Genomic DNA, 13,970 nt, shown 5'->3' with positions numbered 1-13,970 from the left:
CCTTGTCTTACAATGAATGCACTTGCATTCTGCAATTCATCCCCACCTCTCACCCTCACATCTCCTCCAGCCTCACCTCACCCACAGCTTCTGCCCCTAACATTCTGCATTCTAAGGTCCTTTCTACCTTGAATGTTTGGTGTTCTAGAGTTTCTCCCTGTATTGGTGTTCTCTGTCCTATGTGCAATTATCCACAAAAGGATTTGCATAAACAAGGGGCATAAATGGATTCCATCTCCATAATGGTAATATCTCACATTAATATAGCACTTTGAGAGTTGCAAAGCATTTTATAACTATATCTCTATTTATCTATCTATCTATCTATCTATCTTATTTTATCCTCACAACCTTGTAAGGTAGGTATTAATTTTATTATTATTATTTTTATTATCATCATTTTACAAAAGAGGAACCTGAGGCTGAGAAAAGTCAGGTGTTAAATCCAGCCTCAAACACTTACTAGCGGTGTGACCCTGGGCAAGTCACTTAACCTTGTTTGCCTCAATTTCCTCATCTGTAAAATGAGCTGGAGAAGGAAATGGCAAAGCGCTCCAGTATCTCTGCCAAGAAAACCCCAAACAGGGTCACAAAGAGTCAGACATGACTGAAATGACTCAACAGCAACACAGTTTGTAACTACGGTGGAGTTTGAACCCACTTTTCCTGATCCAAGTCCAGAGCTCACTCCATCGGAGGCCTCTTATAAGGGATTTGTATGGTCAGGACCAGTGCTAATTTCCCCTTCCTTCATCTTCTCCCAGAAGGGGGACAAAGGGATGAGGGCAGAGGGCAGAAGGCAGAGGTCACTCACCAACAAAGGCATCCAGCAGATGGTAGCGACGACCATGATGCCCAGCAGCTGCGCCATCATCTCCACCTCGCTGTCTCGTGGCCGCTGGCAGGCTGCCTCTTGGTCATGGTAAACACGGCACAGGGTGACCACACTAATGGTGTTGAAGACGAAGGAGAGGCCCACGGAGAAGGCACCCAGCAGCGCAAAGAGCAGACCGAAGGTCACATCACCCACTTGGGACCCCAGAGTCAAGAAGCACCAGGAGCCAGGGTACTGGATGGTGTATCGACCCAGGCCAATGACAGGTAGGAGGCCCAAGCTAAAGGAGGCTGCCCACACTAGTCCCACAGTGGCCCAGGCCCGGCGCTGGGATGCAGCTGCTGGGCGTGAAAAAGGCTGGTTGATGCCCACAAAGCGCTCTGCTGCCATGGCAGTGCCCAGTAGGAGTGGGCTGAGGCCGAAGAAAACCATGGCTACACCCATGAACCTACACAGGTGGCAACCGGGGTCGGTGCCAGCCCAGTCAAAGAGTGTGGCATGTTGAGAGACAACCACAGAGCCAGTTACAAACAGCCCCAGGAAGTCAGTGAGCACCAAGCCGCAGAGGAAGGTAAGGAAGGAGGAGCGAGCCCGGTAGCTGCTCACCCGTCGGGCACCAGCCAATACCACCAAGGCCAACAGGTTAGAGGCCAGGCCCACGAGGCAGAAGGTGGCAGCAAACCAGGGTGAAGCAATGAGCCTCCGTTCTTCTTGGCTAATGTTCATAGGCCGGGAACAGGGCAGTGGGGCAGGGTCGCTGGTGTTTTGAGAGGTTGGCATCAGGCATGGGGCCACTTCCCCTGGCAGGCACATGGCAAAAGCAGGGCTCACAGCCCCATTCCCTGGCAAAACTTGGAAAAGATGTGTGGTTGTAGGATGGCCTCTGCCTGGCACACTGGTGTCCCCTTCAAGGACACCCCTGGGGGTAAAGACAGGAATATCAGTTATAATGGAATGGTAGAATCTTGGAGTCAGCCAGAAAGGAACTTACAACAGGGAACACCAGAGCTGGGAAGGGGCCTTAGACCAGAGGATGGCAGTCAGTCAACAAGCATTTATTAAGCTCTAACTATATGCCATGCACTGTGCTAGGAATACAAAGAAAGGCAGAAATATGATACCTGATCTCAGGGAGCTCACATTCTAATAGGGGGGGATAGATAGTATGTAAATAACTAACGTACAAAAAGATGTAAACAATACAATGAATAGTAATATCAAAGGGAAGGCACTGGGTAGGGTAAGGAGAGGGAGGTGGGGAATCGGGAAATGCTTCCTGTGGAAGGTGGGATTTCAGTCAAGTCTTTAAGCAAGCCGGGGAAAACTGGGAAGTAGAGGTGAGGAAGGAGAACCTGGGGGATAGCCAGTGCAAAGGCACGGAGATGGGAGATGGAGAAAGGACCAGAGAGGTTGTGTTGTAGAGAACACGGAAAGGAGTAAAGTTTAAGAAGGCTTTTTAAATGTCAAATGGGATGAGCCTGGAACAGAGAAAGTCAGAGGTGGGGATGATCCTGCCTTAGAGACCAGCTAATCATCTTCCAGAGAGAAGATAAGTCCGAGACAAGGGACAGGACCTGTTAAAAGTCACCCGGTAAGTCAGGGGCCAACTGCCTTGTCTGAACCCCTCAGGAGGGCGGAGGGTGGTGGGTGGGGAGTATTTATTTGGCAAAGGCAATCTGGGGATCAGAGTCTCAGGATTTTCTTCTAAGTCCCACACACTTCTGCTATAATAGTAATAGTAGTAAAAATAATAATTATTATTATAACAGTAATAATAATAATAATGATAAAAACTCCTGATCCTGAGGGAGGGAATAAGCATTCATTACAATGCTTATTTAAGCACCTACCATGTGACAGGCAGTAGACTAAGCACTTTACAAATATTACCTCATTTGATCCTCACAACAATCCTGTGAGGGAGGTGCTCTTATTATCCCCATTTTACAGTTGAGGAAAGTGAGGCAGAGGTTAGGTGACCCGAGGTCACACAGCTAGTAAGCGTCTGAGGCTGGATTTGAATTCAGGTCCTCCTGACTCCAGGCCCAGCCTGTCCACTGCACCACTTAGAGGCCTTTTGAGGCGTCAAGGGTTTGCCAAGCACTTTCCTAACCCAATCCTGGGAAGTACATACTTTTCAGAGAGAGAAGGTAACTTGGCTGTGGTCACGGGGTGAGCTAGCAGTGCGAGCCCCCTGGGTCCAAGCCCAGCTCTCTTTCCACAGTACTGCTCCCTCCACGGGGCTGGGGTAGCATCCCTTTCTGGTCCTCGCCTCAGCCTCCCTGGGATGAAGCATCCCACACTTCTCAGCAGTTCCCTGAGCTTGGGTCTGTCCCCTTCTCTGCCCATGTTGCTGTTCCTGGGTCCCCTGGTGTTCTGGGTCCTGGGCTGTGGGGGTTGGCACAGTCCCTCCTGCCTGCCTTTGGCAAGTTCACAATCTGACTGGGGAAATGAATGACTCCCACACGTGGCACAGAGATGCATCCTATGATCCCATGCTGTCATGTGTGGGCCACGGGCCACACAGTCAGGGCTGTTGGAGATTCAAGGAAGGAGAAAACCACAGAGGATTGGGGTGGCTAAGGAAGGCTTCCTGGAGGAGGAAGGGCTTGAGCTGGGCCTTGAAGGCTAAAAAAGCAGAGAGGAGAGAGGAGATAACCGAGATTAGGGGCAGGGATGGGAGGGGATTGGGAAAGGACATTAACAAGGATCTGGAGACTTGCCAGGAGCAGAGGGATGGTGCAGGGAGCAGGGCGAGAGAGGGCTGGAGAGGTGCCCAGGGCCAGACCCTGGGTTGGGGTGAGGGACAGGGAAGCACGGAAGATTCCTGACTGGGGAGCAATGTGATCAGGTCAGTGCCACACGTGGCAAGGTGACTTTGGCCCTCAGAGCTGGAAACTGATGATCTTCTCCTCCAACCCAGGCCCTTTTCCCATCATTGTAATTGGGTCCCTGGCTGGGTTAACCTTCGGCTGGCAGTTGTCTGCTTCTTATCTCCTCTAATAAATTATCCAGTGGGGAATCAAATCCTGGGACCAAGTTTCTCAATTTCCCCTGTTCCCCGGGCCTCTGGTCAAAGCCTCAGAGAACTCCTCCTTTCTTTCCCAAAGTTCCCCTCCCCACCTGTCCCCCACCCCTCCCCTTGTTTGTAAGGCAAAAGAGCCACTCTCTAGCTTGTCCACGTTTCTCCTCAGACGCTGATACAGCTCTCCAGATGTGGCCTGAACACAGCAGGGCCTGCTTGCTTCTGCCACTGACCAGGAGGGATGCTGTTCTCCCCTTATGGAGTGTCAGAACTCCCTCCCCCAGGTCCTAAGACAGCAGCATCCATTTCTTGAATCTAGCATCCCCTTCTCATCTCATCAATACACGCACTCCCTTGCCTCCCTGGGGCTCCAAATGCCAGGTTTGGTAGGGGGGTAGATAGCCTGAGCAGCTGCTGGACTCCTGAGGAAAGGGGATCGATTTTGATCCCCTCAGAAGCCTCAGGTCAGAAAGGGGAGCAGGAACCCTTCCCCCAGCTGTGGCATCCTAAGGTGTCTCATATCCATCCTCTCTTTGATTCCATTGAGCCTCTGAGTATTAGACTCATTTCCTTCTGCCTGGACTACTACAGAGGAAGGAGATGGGGCTCCTTCTCTAGGCCTGCTTACTTATTTTCCTCCTGTATAAAGGGCCAGAGTGAACTCTCTGAAGCCCAGCTCTGATAAGGACCTTCCCTAGCTTAGATGCTTTCAACAGGTACCCATCACACACAGCAAAAAGTCCAGATCCTCAGCCTGACATCCCAAGCTCCAGGCCCACCTCCTCTTTGCAGGTCCCTTCCCTTAAGTCAGGCTGGGCTCCTTCTTCCCATCCTTTGCAGGAAGAATTACAGAATGTGTCTGTCAGATAGTCAGTCATCTGTGAATACAAAGAAAGTCCTTGCCTTTAAGGAGCTCAAAGTCGAAAGAGGGAAACAAAGCACAAACCACTAAGAACGAACACAAGATAGCTAAAGGGTAAATTTGGAGTAATTCAAAGGAAGACTCAGATTGAGTGAGACCGGGAGAGGTTTCTTGCAGCAGGTGGGGCGAGTCGCTGAGATGTAAAGGATGCCAGGGAAGCCAGGAGGCACAGATGGAGAGAGAGTTCCAGACGGGGAGTGAAGGGAAGACGGCCAGTGAAAGTGGACAGAATTGGGAGACGGAGAGTTTTGTTTGAGGAGCAGCGAGGAGGATAGTGTCACTGCATGGCAGGGTACATTTTTAGCATATGAAGAAGACTGGAAAGGCAGAAAGGGGCCAGATCATGAAGGGCTTTGAAAGCCAAACAGAGGATTTTCAAATTGATTCTGGAGGGGATAGAGCTTGCAGGGTCATTAGAAATCATCTAGTTAAAACCTATCCTTTTACAGATGAGGAAACCAAGGCTCACAAAGTAGGAGTGACTCGCCTAAGGTAATGCAGCTGTTATCTAGAAGAGCAGGCAATGAGACCCAGGCCCAGTGGTCTTTCTCATAGGCCTCCAGTTTCTCTCGCCAGGCTTGTTTGTCCCTCTGTGCCAACTTCCCATCTACAGTGAAAGACAAGGGAGTCAGAAAATGAGGGGACAGGGAGCATGGCTTTCATCTCTGGCAAAATCATCGACAATATTAAAGGGGCGGTTAATGAACCCCTAGAAAAAGGGAGAGCTGATTGCAAAGAGCTGGCATGGCTTCACTGGAGCAGTGAATTCCTTTTCCTTTTTTCAGTGGGGTCATTTGACTGGTCTGTCACAGTAATTCTGTCCGTATAAGTTAACCTAGATTTGAACAGAGCTTGCAAAAGCTTCTTGTGTTGTTCTTGTGCATAGTTTGGGGTGACGTGGGCTAGATGGTTAGTTAGGTGGCTTCAGAACTAGCTAAACGGCTACAGCCAAGGAGAAGTCATCAAGAGGTCAATGTCAGCAAATAACTGGAAATGGAGAGGATGCCCATCCATTGGGGAATGGTTGAACAAGTTGTGGTATATGAATGTGATGGAATACTATTGTGCTATAAGAAATGATGAGCAGGCAGACTTCAGAAAAACCTGGAAAGTCTATACAAGTATAGACTGATGCTGAGTGAAATGAGCAGAACCAGGAGAACGTTGTACACAATAACAACCACATTGTGTGATGACTAATATTGACAGACTTAATCCTTCTCAGCAATACAAGAATCTAAGACATCTCCAAAGGTCTCATGATAGAAAATGCTTTCCACATCCAAAGAAAGAACTATGGATTTTGAATGCAAATCGAAGTGTACTATTTGCTCTTTTTTTTTCTTCTGTTTTGTTTTGTTTCCTCTTTCTGGTGGTTCTTCCTATTGGTTCTAATTCTTACCTACAACATCACTAATGTGAAAATATGTTTAATAGGAATATATATGTATAGCCTATATCAGATTGTGTGTCATCTTGGGGAGGGAGGTGGGGAGGGAGAGGGAGAAAAATTTTAAACTCAAAAGCTTATGGAAGTGATTGTTGATAATTCAAAATAAGTTAATTAAAAATTTAAAAAAGATAAAAAAAGTCAGAGTTGAGAAAATATTAAGATGATCATCAGGAATGTCTAGGACACCTGGAAAGAGTAAATAAATAAAATATAAAGATACTTCTAATATATTCCAATGCACGGAACTTAGTTTGTCTATAACAATGTCTAGTTATAGGATACAATCAATACCATGAGCTAGTCAGGGCCAGTCTAAAAATATCAGGTTGCTCAAAGAATGTGATGCTATCCAAAAGAAATTAAAGGATTTCAAATAAAATTTATAACCTGAAAAAAAAAAACACAAAAGAGTTCAATGTCAACTTAGAAGGTCTCCAGTATAGTGGCTTAGGGATCTCTCTCTTTGACCCTGTAATTAACCTTTTTATCACTGGTTTGGATAAAGACATGGATGGTATACTTAGCAAACATGATGGTTGAAAGGGTCAAGATCTAAAGATGTTAGGCTAAATTTGGTAAGATGAAGTTTAATAGGGATAAAGGGGAAATTTTACACTTGAGGTGTTGTGACTACCTAGCAGTTCACTTGGAAAAGATCCAGGGGTTGCAATGGATTATAAGCTCAATATGAACCAACAGCATGTTATGGAAGCCAAAAAAAAAGCTAATGCACTTTAAACTCCACTGAGAGAGACCTCGTGTCCAGGACGAGGGAGGTAATGGGCTGGATACGCTCTATTCATATCGAATCACATTTGGAGTATGTGCTCAGTCTTGGGAACCACGTTTTAGGAAAGATATGTAGGAAGGATAAGCTAGAGAAGGTTTGGAGAGGGGCAGCAAGGGTATTGAGATAATGCCGCGTGGGGATATGGTGAAGGAAGTTGGGACGTTTAGCTTGGAGAAAAAGAAGCATTGAATGAGTGGTTGGGGGTGGGGGAGCAGCATTATTGTTCTTTCAAATATTTGACGGTTGTCAGGTAAAAATCAGACTTGTTTTGCTTGGCATCAGAAGGCAGAAATACGGACAATGGGTGGAAGCTGCTGAGAGGCAGATAAAGGTTTGACAACAGGGAAAAATTCTTTAGAATCGAGGCCATCTCAAAGTAGAATTGGTTACCCTAGAAAGCAGTGAGCTCTCCATCACTGGAGGTTTTCAAGAAAAGACCAAACGGCCACTTGTCAGGCATGTTGTAGAGGGGGTTCTTGTTCAGGTATGTGTTGGACTTAATAACCTCTGAGGTCCCTTATAATGCTGAGATTTCATGATTCTATGATTCTCCCCTCCTCCACCCCATTCTTCAACTGTTTTGTTCAGGAAGCTCTTCCTGAACCTTCCCCACTATCAGCTCAGAACCTTCCTTGTGACCTGTCTGGAACCAGATTGCCGGTCCACATTTGGGGACCAATCCTGGAGGCAAAGGTCAGGTCAGACCAGGATGCTGGGGTTAGGGTCAATGTCAGGGTTAGGATAGGCCTATCTGGCCAGGCCTAGGCTGAGGCAATACTGGATTCCAGTGCCATGGCTGTTCCCACCACTTCCCAGGCCAAGGCCTATGGGCTGGGTCAGGAAAAGGCTCCTACCAAGAGTCTTTAATACTCATGTAGGAGAAAGAGAAGGAGGAGGGAACAGCAGCATGTGTCCGCAAAGGGATAGCACCAACCTCTTCCCAACAACTGTTGGATCTTGTCAACTGCTGTTATCGCTCGTGCACACACACACACATACACCCCTCCCCTAGGACCACACAATACTTCAATCTAGTCCTAACCCCTCCCACCTTGAGAGAAAACAAAGCATAGGACGGAGGAACATTGAGGAATGGATAGACAAGGACAAGAGAGGGATAAATAGATGGATCCCAAGGATCTAAGACTAGCACCAAAGGCTTGGGTCTCTGTCCCTGCTTCAAATAAAATGCTTGCATTTTCATAACCATGTACTACTGACAAAGCACTTTCCCCTCAATGTCCTTATGATGTCAGCATTGCAAGGATCAATAATCCCCATCTTTTAAAAAGATGGGTCTCCTCATGTCACTCAGTTTAGAGGTTCAGGGGCTACTCATAGTCCTCATCCCACTGATCATCATGGGAGCTTAAGCTTGTTCAATTTCCAACATGAGTTATTTTGCCCCTCTTTAGGCAACGTGGTGGCCTTCCATCTCCCAGAGAGGTCACCATATTAACGTAGAACTTAGTATGGACATCCCTGGTGTAGTCCACTGCAGCTCAAAACTCCTGAGCTCTAGAGATCCATAGCTTCACCTTCCCCAGCGGCTCAGATTAGAGGTGTGTGTATCACAGGGCCCCATCCTCATTTGACACATAAGGAAGATAGGTTCAAGAGAAGGTAAGTAACTTGTCCAAGGTCACATAGCTAATGCATTTCAGAACTAGAGACTGAACCCACATTTCCAGTTTCCAAATTTAGTGTTCTTTTCACTAGACCATAGCAAACTAACTTTATCTTGGTCTCTCTTCCTCAGGCTCTTGAAACCTGATTCACCTTGGGCAAGAAAGATTGTGTATGTGTGTGTGTGTGGGGGCGGTTTGTGGGTGTTGCTGTTGGCAGTTACTGCGGCTATCACAGGCCTGTCTCTAGAAACCACATGTGCAGATAAGCACTCCATACCATATACCCTTCCCGAGGGTGTGGATTCTGAGGCCAATACCCTCCTGACACAGGATGAGAGAGTCCCTTCTGCACATATCGGATCTTTTCCCAAACCCTATCACCCTCAAAGTCACCCCATTGCAAGCCTTTAGCCCTGTTCCCGAAACTCTGTGACCATTCCATTTGTGTTTATTTCTGGGTTTAAGGCCATGGATAAGCTGGATAATGTTCAGAGGAAAGAATCAAAAAATGGGTGAAAAGCCTCGAGTTCATGTCATATCAAGACTGTTTGCAGAAACAAGAGATGCTGCTGCACAGAGCTGGAAAAAGTCATGAAATCATGGTGACTGGGCTCACCACGAACTGCTGTTATTTGATCTTGGCTAGGCCCTGACTCCAGCAAGACACTATCCTTTTATTCCTCCCCTAATTGATTCTCTATCCTACTCACCATCAAAGCTATTTCAGACCTTCTCTTTATTCTTTTTTCTTTTTTTTTGGTGAGGCAATTGGGGTTAAGTGACATGCTTAGGGTCACACTACTAGTAAGTGTCAAGTGTCTGAGGTTAGATTTGAACTCAGGTCCTCCTGACTCCAAGGCTGGAGTTCTATCTACTGTGCCACCTAGCTGCCCCTTCTACTGCTCCACCTAGCTGCCCCACCTTCTCTTTATTCTTAAGCCTCCCACAGTACCTCCCCGCATCCTTCCTCTGAGGACCTCTCTTCATACTTGAAAAAAAAAAAATTGAGACCATTCACCAGGGAGCTTCCTCTTACTCCACTCTCTTCATTTCACATTTTCCTGATAGCACACCCCACTATCTCCTCTTTTACTCCCATCTCTTTTGAAGACCAGCCCTTGTCCTTGGAGGCAGCTAGGTCTCCCAGTAGATAGAGTTACTGGGCCTGGAGTCAGGAAGACCTGAATTCAAATCTGTATTTGTCTTTCTTTTTTCTTTTTTTTTGGTGAGGCAATCAAGGTTAAGTGACTTGCCCAGGGTCACACAGCTAGTCAAGTGTCTGAAGCTGGATTTGAACTCAGGTCCTCCTGACTCCCAGGCCAGAGCTCTATCCAATGCACTACCTGGCTGCCCCCTGAATTCAAATCTGGCCTCAGACACTCACTAAATGTGTGACCCTGGGCAAGTCATTAACCTCTGTTTGCTTTAATCAAGGAGAGAAGGAAATGTCAAACTATTCCAATATCTTTGCCAAGAAAACCTCATATGGGGTCACAGAATCAGACATGACTGAATAACAACAACCCTCCTCCTTCCCAAGACCAATATCATTACATGGACCCTTGATCCCACCCCCTCTCATCTTCTTTACCAGATTGTTTCTGCAACATCCCCTTCTGTCTAATCTCCAATACCTTCCTGTCTACTGGCACCTTCCCGGCTGCCTATAAACATGGCAGTCTCTCTCATTCTTAAAACCCAAACCAAAGCCCCTTACTAGATTCTACCATTCTTTCTGTTTATCCCACCTTCTTTCATATGAGGCCCTCCTCTAGGAGCTAGTGATTTTCCCATTGAAATTACTTTCCACCTTCTCAATATCTCCTATCTAGTTATTTGTGTATCACATACCATAACAGAATGTGAGCTCCTCCAAGGCAGGAACTCTTTTTTGCCTTTCTTTGTATCGCTGGCTCTTTGCATAGTGTCTGGCACATAGTAAACGCTAAATAAATGCTTGTTGTCTAACTGGTTATCATTTTATATCTCTCCTCTGCTTCACAGTGAAAATCCTCAAAAACCCCATCTGCACCTGGGGTTTCCACTTCCTCTTCTTTCATTCTCTTCTAAATTTTCTGCAAAATTGAGTCAAACCTCATTGTTCAACTGAAACTTCTTTTTCCACATTACCAATGGTCTCTTAAAATCGAATGGCCTTTTCTCAGTCCTCAGACTTCTCTACAACATGTGACACTATTGATCACTTTCTCTTCCTGTATATACTTTCCTCTGCAAGTTTTCATGACCCTGATCTCTCTTGGTTTTCTCCTACATGTCTGTCTGTACCTTCTCAGTTTCCTTGACTGGAACTTTATCTATGTCATGCCCACTAACTGTGGCTTGTCTTGAGACCTATTCCTTTCTGTCTCTACACCAAGATTTTTGGTTGTTGTTGTTGTTGTTGTTTGATTTTTTTTGGGCAATTGGGGTTAAATGACTTGCCCAAGGTCACACAGCTAGTAAGTGTCCACCTAGCTGCCCCATACACCAAGGTTTCTTAACTTTGAATCCCTGAACTTTAAAAAAAATATATTTTGATAACTGTGTTCCAAAATGGTTGATTTTCTTTGAATCTTACATATTTTATTTTATGCATTTAAAAACATTCCTAGGCAGCTAGGTAGGTGCAGTGAATAGAGCACAGGCTCTGGAATCAGGAGGATCTGAGTTCAAATTTGGCCTCAGACACATAACACTTCCTAGCTGTGTGACTCTGGGCAAGTCACTTAACTCCAATTGCCTCACAAAAAAACAAAGCAAAACAAAACCATTCCAAGAAGGGTGAAACTACCAATGGGGTTCAGGACACATAGAAGGGTGAGAACCCTGGCTCTCTCTTCTCTCACCCTGTGACCTCGTAAACTCCTCAGGTTCCATTTTCATTTCTCTGCAGCTGACTTCCAGATCTACATATCCAACCTTCCTCCATTTTCTGAGCTCTAGTCCCACATTACCAAACTTCTAGAGGATATTTTGAATGGGAGGTCAGAATGACGTGTCCAAAAATAGATCTCATTATTTTCTCCTCTCCTCCCCCAGCCCCCGATCGTCCTCTCTTCCTGTATCCTAAGGTCTCTTCCAATCCCAGCTCTGTGATCCTAAGATCCTATGGTCTTCCCAGTCACCCAGGTTCCCAACCTTGGTGTCATGCTCATTATCTCACTCTCACTTATCCTACACATACAATCAGTTGCCAAGTCTTATCATTTCTATCTCAACAATATCTCTCATATATTCCCTTTTCTTTTCACCCATACAACTATCGGGGTAGTTTGGGTATGCTGGTAAATGTTTAACAATGGGCTTTCCATTTAACACACTTTAAAATTTAATCTCCAGTTGGCTCCACATCCCTGGTTTGGGCCCTCATCACCTCTTGCCTGGAGTATTGGGATATCCTTCTAATTAATCTTTGCAACAAGTCTCTCACCACTCCAATCCATCCTCTATACTGGCAGCAAAATAAATTCTCTAAAATGAAGATATGATCACATTTCCCCCCTCCAATTATATTGAAATACAAGTTATAAAAATATTTTTAGAAAGTTCATAGACCTCAGGTCAAAAATCCTGATATAAAGATGAATAATACTATCTAGCAATTATATGGTGCTTTAAAGTTTGCAACACTCTTTACAAATATTATTTTGTCCTCTCAACAACCTTGGGAAGTAGGTACTATTATTAGCACCATTTTACAGTTGAGGAAATAAAGGCAGACAGAGGTAAAATGACTTTCAGGGTCTCATAGCTAATTGGTGTCTAACGTGGGATTTGAACTCAGGTCCTCCTGACTCCAGGCCTAGTACTCTATCCATTGCACCACCTAGCTGCCAGTGAAAAGGGAAAAGGGCCCCAGGACAGAGGCTTGGGGGTCACTCGCAGTTAGTGGGCATGAAATAAAGATCCAGCAAAGGAAACTGCAAAGGAGCAGTCAGACATATCATGAAAATCCAGAAAGAAAATCCAGTCCCGCCATATTGTCCATACTCTGGCTGTCTCCAATGCCTGAAATGCTCTTTCTCCTGAATTCTAACTGTTAGACTCCCAGCTTCCTTATGACTTAACTCAAGTGGGCAAGTTCTGCAGGTGGCCTTTCCCGGTTTCCCCAGCTGCGGTGCATCCCCTCAAAGGTTGCCTTGTATCCATTTTGTATGTATCATGTAAATACTCCTTATTTCTGTGCTGTTGTTCCCGGACCCCCAAACCCTCTGACCCACCCATGCCACTTCTTAAAGGCAGGAGATGTTTTCACTTTTCTTGATGATAGAATGCTGGAGGGGACTTGATAGCATCTCGAAGTACCTAAAAGGGTTGTCTTATGGGGAGGGATTAGTCTTGTTCTGCCTGGTCCCCGAGGGCAGGACCAGCAGCGGTGGGGAGAAGTTGTAAAAGAGGCTGATTTATGTTGGATGGAAGAACTTTCTAATTACCTCGAATTAGTCCTAATTAGAGCTACAGCAAAGTGGAATGGGCTGCCTCCAGTAACAGTGGATTTATCCTCCTTGGAGGTCTTTAACTAAAGGCCTAGTATCTTTTTGTCGGTTGTATGGTAAAGGGGATTTTTTGGGAATAATAATAATAACGATAACAACAACTAATATTTAGAGAGCACCTACTATGTAAAAGACACTGTACTAAGCACTTTACAAATATTATTTCATTTGATCCTCACAACAACTCTGGGAGGTAGGTGCTATTATTATTATCCCCATTTAACAGATGACGAAACTAAGGCAAACAGAAGTTAGGTGACTTGTTAGGGTCACACAGCTACTAACTGTCTGAGGCTGAATTTGAACTCAGGTTTTCCTGATTCCAGACCTGGTGCTCTCTCCATTTCTCCTCCTAGTATGGGTTGTGCTAAATAGCGGCTGGTTCTTTCCAACTAGAAGTTTCTGTAATTCTGTTGGTTTTCTGTTTCCCCTAGACTGTGACTGCCCCCAAGGGGAAGACTCAAGTCTAGCCCTTCTGAGTCTCCCACCACAGATGATGATATCACTGAAGGTAAGGCCCACATCTGCCCCTTTTCTACCTCCCCAGAGACTTTGACCTTTGAGAGGGCATGTTCCAGGACTGAGCCTTCTCCCCTCCCCAATATAGCTAAATGAATGGTAGACAGCTTCTCTGGGAAGATGGTAAGCCATCTTTATTTGGTAAAGCCAGTGTCAGGGCTCTACCCGGAAGCTTGTACTGATGTGAGGCTCTCTCTCTCTCTCTTTCCCTCTCTCTGTCTCTGTCTCTGTCTCCTCTCTCTGTCTCTGTTTCTTTCTCTCTCTGTGTCTTTCTCTCTGTCTCTTTCACTCTCTCTCTCTCT

General features: G+C 45.8%; 1 protein-coding gene across 6 annotated transcripts in view; it reads right to left on the bottom strand.

Annotated features, from left to right (window-relative positions):
* Window positions 1-13,970, bottom strand: part of TBXA2R (thromboxane A2 receptor) — a 37,299-nt gene that overhangs the window by 6,424 nt on the left and 16,905 nt on the right. For 5 of the 6 annotated variants that reach the window (XM_027851186.1, XM_027851188.1, XM_027851187.1 and 2 more), the window contains one exon: window positions 815-1,754. In XM_027851186.1, the coding sequence (XP_027706987.1) occupies window positions 815-1,648 (834 nt within the window). In that variant the 5' untranslated portion in view covers window positions 1,649-1,754. Of the gene's footprint in view, window positions 1-814; window positions 1,755-4,639; window positions 4,739-13,970 lie in introns of all 6 variants that reach the window. The other variant, XM_027851184.1, reaches the window with a different exon arrangement.

The sequence above is a fragment of the Vombatus ursinus genome, unplaced genomic scaffold (assembly GCF_900497805.2).
Source record: "Vombatus ursinus unplaced genomic scaffold, bare-nosed wombat genome assembly UNPS02009173.1, whole genome shotgun sequence".
Taxonomy (NCBI): Eukaryota; Metazoa; Chordata; class Mammalia; order Diprotodontia; family Vombatidae; genus Vombatus; species Vombatus ursinus.
Note: the sequence above shows the minus strand (reverse complement) of the source record. Positions and strands in the feature narration are given on the sequence as shown.